This window comes from Crocuta crocuta, unplaced genomic scaffold (genome assembly GCF_008692635.1).
Source record: "Crocuta crocuta isolate KB4526 unplaced genomic scaffold, BGI_CrCroc_1.0 scaffold70, whole genome shotgun sequence".
In the NCBI taxonomy this organism is placed as follows: Eukaryota; Metazoa; Chordata; class Mammalia; order Carnivora; family Hyaenidae; genus Crocuta; species Crocuta crocuta.
Window position 1 is genome coordinate 5514690 of NW_027528417.1, and position 18979 is coordinate 5533668.

Genomic DNA, 18979 nt, shown 5'->3' on the forward strand with positions numbered 1-18979 from the left:
CAATAATAGCTTTAGGACCAAGATATATATATTTAATCACTCTAACAAAATATCTCTCAGTTTCTGTATTCAGAAATGAATTGATGTTGAATTTTATCAGTCTTTTTTAATATCTATGGAAATAATCATGATTTTTCCCTTATATTTATTAATACAGTATATGATACTGATGGATTTTCTAATACTGAAGTTATCTTACATTTGAGAAATAAATACCACTCTGTCATGGTGTATCATTTTCTTAAGGTGGTCTTGGATTCTGTTTGTCAATATTTTTTAGTTTTGTGGTACAATACACATAACATAAAATTTACCATCTTAACCATTTTTAAGTGTACAGTTCAGTAGTATTAAATACATTTCACATTTTTTGTGCGACTCCCACAGCCATCATGCCTATAACTCGCAATTTGTAAAACTGATCTCCTTGTTAATATTTTATTTAGCTTTCTTCATCACCACTGTAAGTAATATTCTGTACTTTTCTTTCTTCAAGCCTTTATCTAGTTTAAGTATCAGTGTTGTTTATATTTGATTCATGAAAGGAATTAGGAATTCCATTTTAATGCTTATAGATCATTATAAGCTCATATATAGAGCTTTGGGACTAATTACCAAAACTGACCCCATAATTTGCTGTTATACAATACTCTTAGTTTAATGGCACCCTCTTCTTCCCTTTGTCTTCTTTTTCTCTTTCCAGTTGCCAAAGGATGTTTTTCTTTCATTTTTGTCTTTTTTTTGTCTTTCCCAGTGCCGTGTATTTTTAAATTGTGGAGGGTTTTTTCCATTTTTTAAAGTTCATATGCTTATTTTGAGAGAGAGAACACAAGTGGGGTATGGGCAGAGAGAGATTGGGAGTGAGAATACCAAGCAGGTTCCACACTGTCAGAACAGAGCCCAACTCAGCTCAAACTCACAAACCGTGAGATCATGGCCTGAGCAGAGATCAAGAATCGGACACCTGACTGAGCCACCCAGGCACCTCTAGATTGTGTTCCTCAAATCACACAAAATTAAAAGTTCCTTCTGTGTGGTTTGGGTTATAATCTATCCAGGTTTTGTTTTTGTTTTTGTTTTGTTCTATCGGTTTTTTTTTAATAAATCATTTTCAAACTTAGTATGGACTTAGTCTGTAGTGGTATTTTTAAAAATCAGTATTAGGTTCCAACTGTTCAGTTTTCCCCCATGGATTTTCTTCACATTGTTTTTCTTCTGGTCTATTTCTCCTTATCACAAATCCTTGTGGATCAGCAAGGGTGAAGTGGGAGCAGGAGAGACCAACTGCTGGTTTTAATGGTTTTTCTCTCTTTTTATTCACAATTATTTTGAAGCTTTGGCATTCTCTGTTCTTAAAGTTACCTTAAAAGCTGAAGGTATGGTTTCATGTGGAATTTCCTTTTTCATTCTTGTTGCCTATGGTTTGGGGAAGAAATAGTATGAGGTACATATCTATGCATTTGCTGTTTTCTTCAGCTCCAAAGAATTTTTATAGTATGTTACTACATTCCTTTTTTTCCACTCTCTTAGGTATAAACTATAGAACAAGTGACTTAGGGACAATAGTGACTTTTGGGGGGTGAACATAATTAATGCTTTTCTATTGTTAAAGGTTACGGATAAGGCAATTTAAAAAGAACTGGAAATGTGATTTAGATTCAGCATTGAATGAAATACAGGTATGACGTTTATTTTTTAAAATAAATAGCTGTGATCTCTGAAAACCAGTAATAACAAAGAAACGTTGAATAGTAAAAGCTGTAGGAAAAGTTTTAAAATATGACTGTTATACAGAGAAAATGCTCAAGGAAAAGAAGTTTAATTTTTTAATACTTTGAAATGCAAATGCAATTTCTATAGTTATGGACTATTCTAAAAATAATTCTGTAAATAACTGGCTCATTGTCAAAGTTAACGTATATTAAGATATAATAATCTAAGGCTTAGCCTTTAATTCTTGTCACTGGATAGACTCAGTGCATAAGAAAGTTGGCTTTCTTGTCACAATCCATGGATGGCTGCGATACATGAAATGATAGCAGAAAGCCAAGGTCATTGTGCCTTCTGCAGTCATTTGGAGTATAAGAAACAGAGAACTTTCAGGATGATTTTACTGTTTGGCTTAAGATCATTTTTCTATTCTTGTAGTAATTGTTGGTCTTGTCTTAATTAGTGTTTATATCCTTGAAACAATCTTATGTTGGTATGGAAAACTATTTTTTTGTTTATAGTAGAAGATAATGAGAAGATGGTAAGTTTACTGAAATTTACTTTGTATTCCCTGTCATAGAAGAACTGTAATCCCTGAAATGGTATTTGGGCCCCAAATCATAAATGGGGCCAAATAGTAGTAAAACACAATCTCTAAAAGTAATAATATAGTGTGTTTCTCTGGAGATGGCTCAAATCATATTGCTAATCATCTCTTTTCCATAAAATCTGTCCTACTGTCTAGCTCAGGTCTGAGGGTGACATCATTAAGTACATTAGGAAGAAGATTATTAAATGCATATTGCTATCTGGAATTATAGAGACTATACTATAGTCAGAAACCCAAATTGTACAGTAGAAAGTTTTTAATGGTATAACACTGTCAGGAAGTGTATAAGCTCTGCAGAGATATTGTCTTATTGATTTCTGTATATATAATGTCTGCATGTACCTATTCCATAATATGTTTGCATAAATGGCAACTTTCATGCTTTTTTTGTTTTGTTTCTAATAATTCTGATAGCATTGTAAAGAGAAAGGTGACTGGACCAAATTGGGAAATTTATACATTAACACAAAAATGGGCTGTGAAAACTTTGCAGACTTCCAGAGATTTTGTGCTTGTATTGCTGAAACACTAACAAAAGACTGTAAGGAAGAGAGACCAGGTGTTCCATTTTGTGAATTTGCTGAAACAGGTAAAACGTCACTAATTGGGTCTAAGTATTATGCATGTTAGCATGGTACAATGTTCTTAACAGGAATGTAAAGCTCTTAATGTTTTCCACGTTAAGGATAAGTTAATATTGCAGATTTCAGATACTTCTCTTTATAAATATTTCCATCTTTTTATTATGAAGTTAGATAATAATGATATAAGGTCAAGAATCGGTGTTTTAATATCTCGTGTGTCATGTTCTTATTTTTCTTTTCATTCAGATTGGTGAAACTATTGCAAATTATACTGGAGCACCTGAATTTTTGAATCATTAAAGTTCTTACTATCTTCACTACTACAAGTCAACAAAATTAATGTTTTTGAGACTTTTTTTTTACATGAGCACTTCACAGCTATTTATATATGTTTTTAATGTTTATTTGTGTATTTTGAGAGGGAGAGAGCAAGTGTAAGCAGGAGAAGGGCAGAGTGAGAGTGAGAGAGAGAGAGAGATAGAGAGAGAGAGAGAGAGAGAGAATCCCAAGCAGGCTCCCCGCCATCAATGCAGTGTCTGACTTGGGGCTCAATCCCACAAACCATGAGATCATGGCCTGAGCTGAAATCAGGAGACAGACCCTCAACTGACTGAGCCACCCAAGCGCCCCTTCACTGCTATATATTTTTTATCAGGGGTCAGCAAATGTTTTCTGCAAAGGGAGAGGTACTAAATGTTTTAGGCTTTACACATTCACATTCGATATGTGTTACATAGTTTTCCTTTCAAACAACTCTTTAGAAATAGGGAAACATGGGGCGCCTGGGTGGCCCAGTTGATTAAGTGTCTGACTTCAGCTCGTGTCATGATCTCATAGTTCATGGGTTTGAGCCCCATATTGGACTCTGTGCTAACAGCTTGGAGCCTGGAGTATGCTTCAAATCCTGTGTCTCCCTCTTTCTCTCTGCCCCTCCCCTCTTCATGCTCTGTCTCTCTCTCCCAAAAATAAATAAAATCATTAAAAACAAATTTTTTAATAGGGAAGCCATTTTTAGCCCACAGGCCATACAAAAACCGACCACACGCCAGATTTGGCATGCAGGCTGTGGTTTGCCAACACCAGGTCTTTGGTCTAGTGTCAATAATTTCATATTAATTTGCCTTTTCTGTCATTTTAAATGGCTTTTCCACTTTTTTCCATATGCCTACTTTGTGTTTCAGTTAGCAAAGATCCACAAAATAGTGAAGTAGATAAAACTTTGCTGGGAAGAATTGGAATCAGTGCTATGTACTTCTATCACAAGCTGCTGCAGTGGGCCAAGGTATGTCATTAAATTTTGTTTGGGCTTAGTACAGAGAGTGTTAATTTTAAATTTTTTAACAGAATATAGTTAACACTGCAAATTAGAAATTTGCTAATAATGTTGCAAGAGGCAAAATGAGTCCCAGACTGGTAGGTAAATTATTAGGTAGTATATTAGGTAAGTGTGGAAAGAAAGGGAGTAGCAGGAGACCAGCTACCATGAAGTATCTCACTATAGGGAGCACTTGGGAAGCTCTGCTAAATACCATATTGCAAGAGTTCAAGACTTTTTTTTTTAAGATGAATCCAGGAAATTCACAACAGGACTCCTTAAGAATCACCTCCTAAAATGCTCTGGAACACTCTATCCCATATATCTTGATATCTCCTTTAGGGTTTAGCTCACCATAGAAGTGGCCTACTTATTCTGGACTATACTAAACTACCGTTCTTTAGATTTCCCTGAGGTAGCAGGTGGTTATAGATTCAATAAAGTGAAATAAAGTAGAAGACAGGAAAATCTAAAATAAAAAGGGAGTGCTGAAGGATGCATGCAGCAGTTGAGAGTGTGGTCAGTACTGAGTCAACTATTATAATGGATCTTTTGTTATTCTCATAAAAAGGTTATTTCGTAATTGAATGTGTTCAATAACACTTAAGCTCAGGGTCACTCATACGTATACAAATACATGGATTTTTTAAAAAAATTTTATGTTTATTTATTTTTGAAAGACAGACAAGGTGTGAGCAGAGGAGGGGCAGAGAGAGAGGGAGACACAAAACCCAAAGCAGGCTCCAGGCTCCAAGCTGTCAGCACAGAGCCAGACATGGGGCTCGAACTCATGAACTGAGATATCATGACCTGAGCTGACGTTGGACACTTAACCAACTGAGCCACCCTCGCACCCCAGTGGATTTTGTTTTTAATTAAAAAAAAAAAACAACAACAACACAAAAACGACAGCAACTTGTACTTTAGTCTCCAAGCTCCTCAAGTGGTTTAGCACACACTGTGATGACTGATGTGTGATCAGTATGTGATCACATAGTGGGATGGGCAGAATGTACCTTGTCCCTGGTCTCACAGTCTGGCTTAAGGTTCATCATAGCATTAATTTCTTAGATATTTAATGCTTGAGAACTTGAGGACTACATGATAAAACCTTTTTGAAAAGATTGAATTTACTACAATTTTAGGTTATATTTTCATTTTACTTGGTTAGTATTATTTCTTAAGAGGTTAGTGGGTTTGTACCTGAATTTCAATTTAAAATTTTCACTATCTAGGGGCACCTGGGTGGCTCAGTTGGTTGAGCGTCTGACTTCAGCTCAGGTCATGATCTCACAGTTCGTGGGTTCGAGCCCCGTGTCGGGCTCTGTGCTGACTGCCAGCTCAGAGCCTGGAGCCTGTTTCAGTCTGTGACTCCCTCTCTCTCTGACCCTCCCCTGCTCACGCTGTCTCTCTTTCTCTCTCTCCTAGAAATAAATAAATAAAACATTAAAAAAAAATTTTAAAAATAAGTTTCACTATCTTGACATAAACTATTTGTAATAAATAAATAAAAATAAAAGTTTCACTATCTTATTTGGAATAAATATTTATTTAACTTAGTATGAATTTTTTAGTGGAAACCTGTTCATTTTGAATACAAAAGTAAAACTATTAAAAGTAAGCTAAAGTATATTCATTTATATAGGCAGCTTAAAAATACTTTGACATCACAATATGCATCTGACTCAAAGAGTATAGAATAGAATATAAAACAAGAGTCCATAAATTAAGAGCCAAATCTGGCCCTCACTGTCTTTTTATATCTCAAGAGATAAGAATGTTTTTTACATTATTAAAGAGTTAGAAAATAAAAACAGCAACAACCAAAAAGAATGTGCCGCTGACTAAATGTGACCTGTAGAGCCTAAGTATTTACTATCTGGCCGTCTATAGAAAAAGTTTGCTGACTCCTGATATAAAATAATATATGTCTAATTTCTGATGTCCAGACTCGAGATAATCTTTTATGTAGACTATGTGAAATAATTAGTCTGTTGAATTAAAAAAGACAGTTTTCAGCCAGCTGTTTTATTATTTTTTTCCCTCACTATCATTATTTATATAAATTTGATAAGACATTATCTCGATTTTCTCTGTCTCTCCCTCTTGACTCTTAGGGTGATCAACAGAAGAAATGCAAAAACTTATATTCAGTAGTTTTCCACATTAGGGCAAGATATCCTTTTTCCAAATGAAATCTTTAGGGGAAGCACAAGTATATAAACACTTGAAAAAAGGGGTCCACAGTGTGAGGATTAATATGAAGCAAAGCCCTGCTTCCTTCCCTTCCCTGTCTGTCTTTGTGGCTAAGCAGTAGGGGGCTGAAAGAAAGGGTCTTAGAGCAGTTTGAAAACCATCAGTCTAGAAGGATGATTCAAATTGGATCATTGGTTTCTATATAATTACTGATTTTGTGTCTCTGTGATACTCTACAGGAATAATACTCAATTAGTGTTCTTTATTTTTACTCTAGGGAAGGAAGGTCTTAGATAAACTATATGAACTGAAAATACATTTTACAAGTTTAAAAGGACTCACAGGGCCTGAGAAGTTAGCACCAAGATGTCAAATTGTGAATATTGCAGCAGAGATTTTTCTAAAAAGTGGAAGCCTTGATGGTGCCATTTGGGTGTTGAGGGGTAAGTTCTGATATACGCAAGCATCATATAATTTGTTGTTATAAATTCTTGTCTATGTAATTACCTTAAGTTGATGTTGAATTGTGAGTGGTAATTTGGCCTAATAAACGCTAGTGATCATGTGGGTAGGAAAGATGGTTGATGTGTAAAATGGAAGGAGAAAGTTAACCTCACCTTAAAGAAAAAAATTGTATGACCCTTTATTGATAAGCTAGTTCTTACTTTGGCCTAAGTATGATACTAATAAATGCTTTCCATCGATTATTTCAGGTAATTGTTATAGAAACCCTATAAGTTTGGAATTAGTATAACCCCCTTTTTTTTGTTAGTTAAAAAATGTCAGAGACATTAAACCTGTTGCCCAAAATGATACAAGTAAGAAGTGGAGGCTGGATTCAAATCCAGACAGTCCAGCTTCAGAGCCCAGGCTTCAGCTGCTGTTGGGGGAAGTAAATCCCTATTATAATCTGTATGAACTCTTAACCTTTGTACATACAGGCAAACATGACTTCAAACCAGGACAAGTAAAGCCACTTCCCTAGTAAATTAATCCTCCAGCAGAAATTACAATGAAATTAAGCCAGCAGACACACTTAAGATTGGTTTGCTGTGAGGTAAATAAAAATTTAGAGATCACACGGATAACACAGCATGCTGTCTAATGGAACCTCTGCTACTTAAACCATCAAGCAGATTTTATTTGATAAAATGGAATAACAGTGAAGAAAGTTCAAGAATCTCTGGGTTTATGGGGCGCCAGAGTGGCTCAGTGGGTTAAAGGTCCAACTTTGGCTCAGGTCATGATCTCATCTCACAGCTCGTGGGTTTCAGCCCTGAGTCGGCTCTGTGCTGACAACTCAGAGTTTGGAACCTGCTTCGTATTCTGTGTCTCCCTCTCTCTCTGCCTCTCCTCTGCTTGTACTCTGTCTTTCTCCCTCTCAAAAGTAAATAAACATTGGAAACTAATTTGACAATAAACTATTTGTAAAAAAAAAAAAAAGGGAAACTAATTTGACAATAAACTATTTGTGTAAAAAAAAAGTAAATAAACATTAAAGAAATTAAAAAAAAAATCCCTGAGTTTAGGTGGGAAGATAGAATATATACACAGGTAGAGCAAATAGATAATCTTTACACTAACACAAGCACATATGCATGCACACATACATATTTATATATATGAATATATAATTCATATTATATACATGGAATAATTGCATACATATATATAATGCCGTATATTTGTTCAGGGCTGAGAGTTCATGGAATACAGAGGTTCCAAGTGGACTTCAGGATCAAAAGCTTGTTGGAAAAGATTTTCTTCAACTTAACAAATATAGCTAGTGAAGTTTGCTACGTGGGGAAGTGTAACCAAAATACAAAAATAGAAATGAACAAAATGTAAGCCAAAACTCACAAGCTATGTTGAGAAGGAGAGATGTGGCAAGAGTGGAAAGGTTAAAATGATGGATAAAAATGAGCTTGGGTCACCTGGTGATAGGAAATTTCAGCCTAAAAATTCTGGAGAAACTAGTCTTTCTCAGACTAGAGCATGAAGGAACATTTGTGTGAAGGGTGTGGAATGGTCTGTGGAGGTTTAAAATTTCTACAATTCAATGCTCTCTTTAAAAATTCTTTTTTTTTAATCTTTAAAAATTCTGTAAGCTATAACAGGATTTCCTTTCACAGGGATAATTTCAACTGAAAGTCATTTTCATAAGTAAAAATTTACTTCTTTAAAAGAAGGGCCCACAGAAGTATACTAAGTGCTCTCCAGAATTATTTTGTTGTTAAAAGTATTCTGCAGTAAACAGGCCTTTCTCAAGAAAGGAAATACAAAGGATTCTACCTCACTTGTAATACATGAGAGTAATACTCATAATAAGAAAAATAATACATTAAAATTACAAAAACCTGTCAGTAGCAAAATAAGAGTTCAGTGATCTACATTTCATGAGAGTGTAGAGAAACAGGCATTCACACACATTGTCTTTAGGGGCTTTTTGGCAAAATATCTGTCAAAATCTAATAGTGTGTATTTCCTTTTATGTTTCATCTCTGTTTCTAGAATTTCTCTTGCAAACACAAGTATGTACTGTAAGTTATCTAGAATCCTTTTTTTTTTTTTTTTTTTTTGAGAGAGAGAGAGAGAGAATCTCAAGAAGGGTCTGTGCTCAGCGCAGAGCCCAACTCTGGGACCCTGGGATCATGACCTAAGCTGAAAGCAAATCAGATGCTCAACCAACTGAGCCAGTCAGGAACCCCTAGAATCTTTTTTTTAACCATCACAGTGCTAACAAAGAATTCCACATACCTTAAATGTTCATTAAGAGAGTACAAGTTGATTAACTGTGATAGCCATATGATGAAGTCGAATGAGGCAGATCTACAGATATTCATTTGAAATGATCTCCAGGATCTGTTGCCAGATGAAAACAAGGAATATACAGAACAGTGTCCACAGTAACATAAATAAGATGCACACACACGTATTTCCTTTTATACACTTAAAATATTTTTAGAAGGAGGCACAAGAAACAGATGATGATGTTTGCTTCTGGGAAGAAGAATTTAGTGCTTGGAGGACACAGATAGGAGGAAGATTAACTTCTTCCATATGATTTTTCTATATTTTTCCTTTTGATTTTATTTTTTATTTTTTTCCAAATTTTTATTGAAATTGTATTTAGTTAACATACAGTGTAAATATTGGTTTCAAAAGTAGAATTTAGTGATTCATCATTTACATATACCACCCAGTGCTCATCCCAACAAGTGTCCTCCTTAATGTCCTTCACCCATTTGGCCCATTATCCATCCACCTCCCTTCATCAACCATCAGTTTGTCCTCTATTATTAAGAGTCTTTGTAGTGCCTGGGTGGCTCAGTTGGTTAAATGTCTGATTTTGGCTCAGGTCATGATCTCACAGTTTATGGGTTCAAGCCTTGCATCAGGCTGTCTGCTGTCAGCACAGAGCCTGCTTCAGATTCTCTGTCCCCCCTCCCTTTTTCAGCCCCTCCCCCTCTCACATTCTCTCCCTCTCCCCTCCCTTCCACCCCCTCTCTCTCTCTCTCTCTCTTAAAAATAAACACTAAAAAATTTTTTGGGTCTCACGATTTTTTAAGTCTCTTATGGCTGAAGTCAAAGAGGGTGTTGCCTGTGTTCTCCTCTAGGATTTCGATAGTTTCCTTTCTCACATTTAGGTCTTTTCATCCATCTTGAATTTCTTTTTGTGTACAGTATAAAACAGTGGTCCAGTTTCATTCTTCTGCATGTTGCTGTCCAGTTTTCCCAGCACTATTTGCTGATGAGATTGTCTTTTTTCCATTGGATACACTCACCTGCTTTGTTGAAGATTGGTAGACCGTATGCTTGTGGGTCCACTTCTGGGTTTTCTGTTGTGTTACATTGATTTATGTGTATGTTTTTGTGTCAGTACTGTACCGTATTGATGACTATAGCTTTGTAAGATAGCTTGAAGTCCAGAATTGTGAAATTCCCTTTTTTCTGCTTTCCTTTTTTTTTTAATTTTCTTTTAATGTTTATTTTTGAGAGAGAGAGAGTGTGTGTGTGTGTGAGAGAGAGAGAGCAGGGGAGGGTCAGAGAGAGAGGGAGACACAGAATCTGAAACAGGCTCCAGGCTCTGAGCTGTCTGCACAGAGTCTGATGCAGGGCTTGAACTCATGAACCATGAGATCATGACCTGAGCTAAAGTCGGACTCTTAACCAACTGAGCCACCTGGGCACCACTCCTTTTCTTTTTCAGGATTGCTTTGGCTATTCAAGGTTTTTTGTGGTTCCATGCCAATTTTAGGATTGTTTGTTCTAGCTCTGTGAAAATTGCTAGTAGTGTTTTGATAGGGACTGCATTAAATGTGTAGATTGCTTTGGGTAGTATCAACATTATAACAATGTTCGTTCTTTCAGTCCACAAACATGGAATGTTTTTCCATTTCTTTGTGTCCTTGTCAGTTTCTTTCATAAGTGTTCTATAGTTTTCATAGTACAGATTTTTTACCTCTTTGGTTAGGTTTATTCCAAGGTATCTATGATTTTTGGTACAATTGTAAATGGGATTGATTCCTTGATTTCTTTTTCTGCTGCTACTTTATTGATGTGTAGAACCAGCCACAGATTTCTACACATTGATTTTATATCCTGCAACTTTGTTGAATTTATGTATTAGTTCTGGCAATTTTTGGGGGGAGTCTTTCAGGTTTTCTATATAGCATATCATGTCATCTGCAAAGAGCAAAGGTTTGACTTCTTCACTGCCAATTTGGATGCCTTTCATTTCTTTTTTGTTGTCTGATTGGTAAGGCTAAGACTTCAATACTATGGTAAGTAACAGCAGTGAGAATAGATATCCCTGGCTTATTCCTGACTATATAGGAAAAGCTGTTTTTCTCCACTAAAGATGATATTGGCTGGGGGTCTTTTGTATATGGCTTTCAATGATGTTGAGGTATGTTCCATCTACAACTACTTTGTTTAGCATTTATGTCAAGAATGGAGGCTATGTTTTGTCAAATGCCTTTTTTTTTCATCTATTGAGACGATCATATGGTTCCTATCTTTTTTTTATTAAGGTGGTGTATCACATTGATTGATTTGCAAATATTGAACCAATCCTGCAGCCAGAAATAAATCCCACGTAATTTATGGTAAATAAGTCTTTTAATGTATTGTTGGATTCGATTTGCTGGTCTCCTGTTAAGAATTTTTGCATTCAGTGTTCATCAGGGATGTTGGCCTGTAATTCTCCTTTTTAGTGGGGTCTTTGGTTTTGGATTCAGGGTGATGATGGCCTCATAGAATGAATTTGGAACTTTTCCTCCCATTTCTATTTTTTGGAAGTTTGAGAAGAATAGGCATTAACTCTTATTTAAATGTCTGGTAGAATTCCTCTGGGAAGCTCTCTGGCCCTGGACTTTTGTTTGTTGGGAGATTTTTGATTTCTGGATCCATTTCTTTGCTGGTTTGAGTTTGTTCAGATTTTCTCTTTCTTCCTGTTTCAGTTTTGGTAGTTTGTATGTTTACAGGAATATGTCCATTTCTTCCAGATTGCCCAGTTTGTTGGCATATAATTTTTAATCCCTTATAATTGTTTGTATTTCTGTGATGTTGGTTGTGATCACTTCTCTCTTATTTTTTATTTTATTTATTTATTATCTGTATCTTTTATTTTTTTATAAATCTGGCTAGGGGTTTATCAATTTTGTTAATTCTTTCCAAGAACCAGCTCTTAGTTTCATTGATCTGTTCTACTGGGTTTGTTTGTTTGTTTCTATTTTGTTTATTTCTGCTCTAATCTTTATTATTTCCCTGCTTCTGCTGGATTTAGGCTTTACTTGCTGTTCCTTTTCTACCTTCTTTAGTGTACTTTAGGTTGTTTATCCAGGGTACATCTTACTTCTTGAAGTAGGCCTGCATTATAGTGTGCTTCCCTCTTAGGACCGCCTTTGCTGTATCCCAGAGGTTTTGGACTGTCATGTTTTCATTTTCATTTGCTTCCATGTATTTTGAAGAACAAATTTTTAATGTTTTATTTATTTTTGAGAAAGAGACAGAGACAGTGTGAGCAGGGGAGGGTCAGAGAGAAAGAGAGTCACAGAATCCCAAGACAGGCTCCAGGCTCTGAGCTAGCTGTCAGCACAGAGCCCAGTGCGGGGCTCGAACCCATGAACTGTGGGATCATGACCTGAGCCAAAGTCAGACGCTTAACTGACTGAGCCACCCAGGTGCCTCTCTTCCATGTATTTTTTAAAAATTTCTTCTTTAATTTCATGGTTAACCCATTCAGTCTTTAGTAGGATGTTCTTTTATCTCCAAGTGTTCATGGTCTTTCCAAATTTTTTCTTGTGGTTGATTTCAAGTTTCATAATGTTGTGGTCTGAAAATATGCATGGTATGATCTCAGTCATTTTGTACTTGTGACCCAATATGTGATCTAATCTGTAGAATGTTCCATGCTCCAGGAGCATGGGTGGCTCAGTCGATTAAGTGTCTGACTTCAGCTCAGGTCATGATCTCATGGTTCGTGGGTTTGAGCCCCACATTGGGTTCTGTGCTGACAGCTAGCTCAGAGCCTGGAGCCTGCTTCGGATTCTGTGTCTCCCTCTCTCTCTAACCCTTCCCTGCTCACGCTCTCTCAGAAATAAATTTTAAAACATTTTTTAAAAATAAAAAAAAAAAAAGAATGTTCCATGCTCACTCAAGAAGAATGTGTATTTTCCAGCTTTAGGATGAAAAGTTCTGAATGTATCTGTTAAGTCCATCTGGTCCATTGTGTCATTCAAGCCTATTGTTTCTTTGTTGATCTGCTTAGATGATCTGTCCATTGCTGTAAGAGGCATGTTAAAGTCCTTTACTATTATTGTATTATTATCAGTGAGTTTCTTTATGTTTGTTACTAATTGATGTATATATTTGAGTTTTTCAAGTTGGGGGCACAAATATTTACAATTGTTAGATCTTCTTGATGGATAGATCCCTTAATTATGGTACAATGCCCTTCTTCATCTCACATTTCAGTCTTTGGTTTAAAATCTAGTTTGTCTGATATAAGTATGGGTGCTCTGGCTTTGTTTGGCATCTGTTAGCATGGTAAATCATTATCTATCCCCTCACTTTCAGTCTGCAGGTGTCTATAGATCTAAAGTGATCCTCTTGTAGGCAGCAGATAGATGGGCCTTGGTTTTTTAATCCATTCTGATACCCTGTATCTTTTGATTTGAGCTTTTAGTCCATTAAATTTAGAGCTATTATTGATAGATAAAAATTTAGTGCCACTGTGTTATCTGTAAAGTTGGTGTTTCTGGTGATGTTCTCTCTTCCTTTCTAGTCTTTATGCTTTTGGTCTCNACACACACTCAGAGAGTCCCCTTTAATATTTCTTACAGGGCTAGGTTTAGTGGTTCCTTTAGTTTTTGTTTGGGAAACTCTTTATCTTTCCTGTATGCTGAATGACAGCCTTGCTGGATTAAGTATTCTTGGCTGCCTATTTTTCCCATTTAACACGTTGAGTATATCATGTCACTCTCTTCTGGCCTGCCAAGTTTCTCTGGACAGATCTGCTACAAACCTGATCTGTCTTCCTTTGTGGGTTAAGAATTTTCCCCCCTTGCTTCTTTCAGGATTTTTTCCTTATATGTGTATTTGTGAATTTGACTATATGTCTTGGTGATGACTGGATTTTGTTGAATTTAATGGGAGTTCTGTGTGGTTGTAGTGGATTTGGATCTCTTCCCTAGATAAGGGAGGTTTTCACTATAATTTGCTCGTATAAACTTTCTGGTCCTTTTTCTTTCTCTTTTTCCTCCAGGACTCCTATGATAGGAATGTTTTTGTGCTTTAAGGAGTCGCTGAGTTCCCTAGGTCTACATCCATGATCCAGTACCTTTCTTTCCTTCTTTTTTTCAGCTTCAGTATTTTCCATAATTTTATCTTCTGCACCACTGGTTTGTTCCTCTGCTTCTTTTTTTTTTTTTTTTTTTTTTTNAACCGACTAAGCCACCCAGGTGCCCCTGTTCCTCTGCTTCTTTATCATCATTACATCCAGTTAGTTTTGCATCTCAGTTATAACATTTTTTATTTCGGCTCAACTATTTCTTAGTTTTTTTTTTATCTGTGCAGTAAGGAATTCTTTAGTGTCTTCCATGCTTTTCTCAAGCCCAGCTAGTATCCTTATGATTATTATTTTAAATCTGATTCAGACCATCTTACTTATATCTGTATGGATTAAATCCCTGGCCATGACTTCATCCAGTTCTTTCTTTTGGTGTGAATTCCTCCATCTTGTCGTTTTGTCTGAGTCACTGGTTTTTGTGTGTGCATGTGTGTGATTGTTAGGAAAACTTGTCATATTCTTGCTCCTGAGAGTAATGGCTATATTAAGTTCAAAAAAATGAAGAAAGGGGGGGGGTGCCTGGGTGGCTCAGTCAGTTAAGCGTCTGACTTCAGCTCAGGTCATGATCTCACGGTTCATGGGTTCAAGCCCCACGTCAGGCTCTGTGCTGACAGCTAGCTCAGAGCCTGGAGCCTGTCTTTGGATTCTGTAACTCCCTCTCTCTCTGACCCTCCCCTCCTCATGCTGTCTCTCTCTTTCAGAAATAAATAAAAGCATTAAACTTTTTTCAAAAAAAGAAGGAAGCTAGATCCTTGGTGTATTTGTGTATTTTGGTATTCTTATTAAAAGAAGCTAGATCTAAAAAAAAAGAAGAAGAAGAAGCTGGGTTCTATTTCCCCTAGAGCTGAAGCTTTGCAGCACTCTGTGATCAGTAGACTTAGTGCATCAGAGGGTTTTGTGCTCGTGCCATGAGGGTGGGTGGGGCCTGCTATGCTCATTCTCAGGTGGGCTTGCCCTAGAGGAGGTGACCTGCAGGGCACCAGGGGAAGGTGAGGGGCACCTTGCTGTAAGCTGCTCTGGCCTACACTGGGTGGCACTCTTTTGCTCCATGAGGTGAGTCAGTGCCAATTGAGGGGGAAGGATGGCGTAGCCCCACTCTCTTGTCCCCAGAGCAGGGAGCTCACACACCCACCAGTCTTCAGGGAGCCCTCACAGGAGAGCAGACAGTCACCCCTTTTGTGTCCCCAGCTTCTGTCACATTCCAGCCTTCCCCCGGCCAGTGCGCCAGCTGTCTGCCTGCCAGGCCACACAGAATTCCTGTTTTATCTCAGGTGCACAGGTGGGTGTCACAACTCCAGATTTTAGCAGTCCAGGCTGTGCAGAGCCGTGCTGCCCTCTGGGGGAGGGTCTCACTGTATGCCTGCCATTTGCTGGTTTGTTGTGTAAAACGGTCACAAGAGAGCGTAGCAGTTTGGAGTTGATGGTAAAGCACAGCACAAAGCTGCCACCAAGATGTGCTTCCCATACTTGTGTCTCTTCTCCTGCACTTGAGAGCAGGTCGGCCCATGGGTGCTGCTGGGTGTTTTGTCCCCCGCACAGGCTGTGGTGCCACTAGGGAACTGTCTTCCCATGTGACCCAGAGGGTCCTCAGACCTTGCTGGCCTCTCCCAGGTCTTCATAGTCTTTCCCCACCAGAGCCACTAGGCACAGCCATGGTGCAGACCTCCAGGACTTCAGGCTTTGTGCTCCGCTGCTCTCCTTTTCCTCTCCTGTGGTTCTGGGGAAAGAGTTTTCTTGTGCAGTCCCCTGTGTGCGCACATGCGCTCATGCTCTCTCGCTCGCTCGCGCTCTCTCTCTCTCTATCTCTCCATCATCAGGACTCCCTCCCCTTCACTGCACCTGCAGTTCTTTTCTTTCCCAAATCAGCTCTCGGTGGCTCCTACCTTCCATGATGTGGCCATTTGTGGTCATTTTCTCCCTCTAGTTGTGCAGTTTTGCTCTCTTAATCCTCAGATCAAATTCTTGGGTGTTCAGAATGACTGGATATTTATCTGGCTGTGTTCAAGGGACAAGGCAAGCCTAGGGTCCCCCTCCTGCTCTGCCATCTTATTTCTCTATGTTTTCCTTTTGAAAACCTATGCACTTATTACCTACTAAACTTTTTATCAAAGGGTTACACATTACTTGCGGTTGAGAAATGCAAAATACTTTACATATTTAGTTAGTGGCAGACTTTATGATGAGAAACATCTATTATTTTGGCTTCTCAATTTGACATTTAAAACTCTCAGCACTAGTAGCTTGTATCTTGGCAGATGAACAATACATTCCTGCCTTCTCCCCGTACCAGCATTAAAAAAGGGCTTTAAACCATAATTTATAATCACGGTTTGGAAGCTAAAGAATAAGTGTCTTTAACTCCCTAGAATATACATTTTGTAAAAAGTTATGCCATTTATTGAGAAGCTGCCTTTGAACTTTAAAATAAATTTTATTGCCTCAATGTAAGTAACACATGTTCATTAGCAACCAGTAGGAAAAGGTAGATAAGAAAAACTTGATGATGAAAATTCTTTATTCAGTCCGCCCAGAAATGACCGTTAACCACTTTAATGTTACTATATAGACTCTCTTTGTACCTTGCCTTTTTTTGTTCAGGGAACAGTCTTTCTGTGGACATCTTCTGTGTAAAGGAATGTTCTTCTACAGCATCACTTAACGGAATGCAATTTTCCACCTTATGAATAATAAGTATATATGTATATAAATATAGATACATAAATATATCCATGGACCCACTTTCCATCTAGCTTGTTTTCAGATGTCCATCATAAACAATAATCCATGCTAAACACTCCTGCTGATATTATGTCCTTAGGATAAATTCTGATGGAATTGCTGGGTTAAAGCATAAGGCAGTTTAAAGCTTTTTGGTAAATGTTGGTAGATTTGCCCTTATTCGCATTCAGATTTGCATCAGGGTATCATCTTGAGTTTATTAGAAAGCCTCCCTTTGTAAGAAAAGCCTAGAGAACTATTACACGGTATCTCTTCTATAAAGACATTGTCGTTTTAGAGGTCACATGTACATATAAACAGTGTTAGTGCCGAATACTATGGTCTTTCATTATCAGACAGACTGGTGCATTCCAGTCTCTGCAATCCCTAATCTGGCGACTCAATACATTCCATTCCAGGTCTTTCTTATCTCTGCAAGTGGAATGTAAAAGGACCCTACACCTTTAGAAAGTTTGTAGTAATTAGTCTTACCAGCATGTGAAGATGCAGGTTATGAAACACCCTCACCACTATTATTTTTTGAGTATTATTCTTTTCTCTTTGCTAGTTCGATAGAGAAAAAGTGATATTTGCTGCTTTACTTTGCATTTAATTACTTATTAGAAAATTTAACTCTCCCCTTTTTCCCATTTTTACTTATTCTTTAGTGAATTATTCATGTTCTTGATCTGTTTTCAAATTTTAATATATCTCTTCATTATTGATTTAATAATAACGTAGTAATTTGCTATATACCAAGCATTGTGCTAAGTGTGTTAGCACTAACACACTTATCCCATCAACACTAACCCCATGAAGTAGATGATGGGATCCCAAGATGAAGACACCGAGGCAGAGAATAAGCAAATAAGTATGAAAAAAGAATTCCAATCCAGGTCTGTCTGATTGCAGAGTCCATATTTTTAAGCCCCATACCAGTACTGTTATTTCCCTAGTCTTTCCTTTAAAAATGGACTTTGTAAAATTGAAACGAGGGCAGAAGCACCCACCACACAAACAGACCTGGATCTAACCTAGTCAGCCACTTGAGCAAAATGGTGATTCTGGTCTTGTTTCTATAAATCTAAGACAGTAGTTCTCAAAGTTGGCCATCAGAACACCCTGAAAGATTGTTAAAACACAAATTGCTTGGCCCATTCCCAGATGTCCTGATTCATTAAATCTGGGATGGGTCCTGGGAATTTGCATTTCTTACAAGTTCTCAGATGTTGCTGATGATGATGCTGGTCTGGGGACCTCACTTTGAAGACCACTACCCTATAGCTCTGGGTATTTCTCATACCTCCCCTGTATCCCTAAACCATACTTCCTCAAGTCACTCCCCTACTTGGTTAACCAGTGCTATAAGCATCAGCATTTTTATTATGCATTATTTATGGATTTTCTTCATCTAACTCTCTTTGTGCCTTCCTAGTGAGGAAATGGCTGAAGGTGGTTTTGTTTTAGATTTTTTTTCTAGTTTTATCGAGATATAATTGACATACAGCACTGTGTAACTTTAAGGAGTATGGCATAATGATATATATGTTGTGAATTGATTGGCACAATAAATATAGTTAATATCCATCATCTCCTATAGGTAAAAAAAAAAAAAGAGAAATATATTTTTCGCTTATGATGAGAACTCTTAGGATCTACTCTCAACAACTTTCCTGTATGTCATACAGCAATGTTAAGCATAGTCACTGTGTTGTTGTACATTATGTTCCCAGTATTACTTATAACTAGAAGCTTGTGCCTTTTGACCACCTTCATCCATTTTCCCACCTCCACCCCTACACAAATCCAACCACAAATCCAATCTCTTTTTCTATGATTCTGAGATTCCATATACAAGTGAGATTGTGCGGTGTTTCTCTTTTTCACTTATTTCACTTTGCATACTGCTCTCAAGGTCCATCTATATTGTTTTAGGCTAGAGTTGTTTAAAGCCTATATGTGTGTGTTTCTTTTGTTTATTTAGCAAAGTGCTT

General features: G+C 37.3%; 1 protein-coding gene across 1 annotated transcript in view; it reads left to right on the forward strand.

Annotated features, from left to right (window-relative positions):
* Nucleotides 1–18979, forward strand: part of TOPAZ1 (testis and ovary specific TOPAZ 1) — a 103998-nt gene that overhangs the window by 68984 nt on the left and 16035 nt on the right. The window contains exons 15-18 of the mRNA XM_077754507.1: nt 1613–1679; nt 2735–2909; nt 4086–4186; nt 6693–6858. Coding sequence (XP_077610633.1) covers nt 1613–1679; nt 2735–2909; nt 4086–4186; nt 6693–6858 — 509 coding nt within the window. The remainder of the gene's footprint in view (nt 1–1612; nt 1680–2734; nt 2910–4085; nt 4187–6692; nt 6859–18979) is intronic.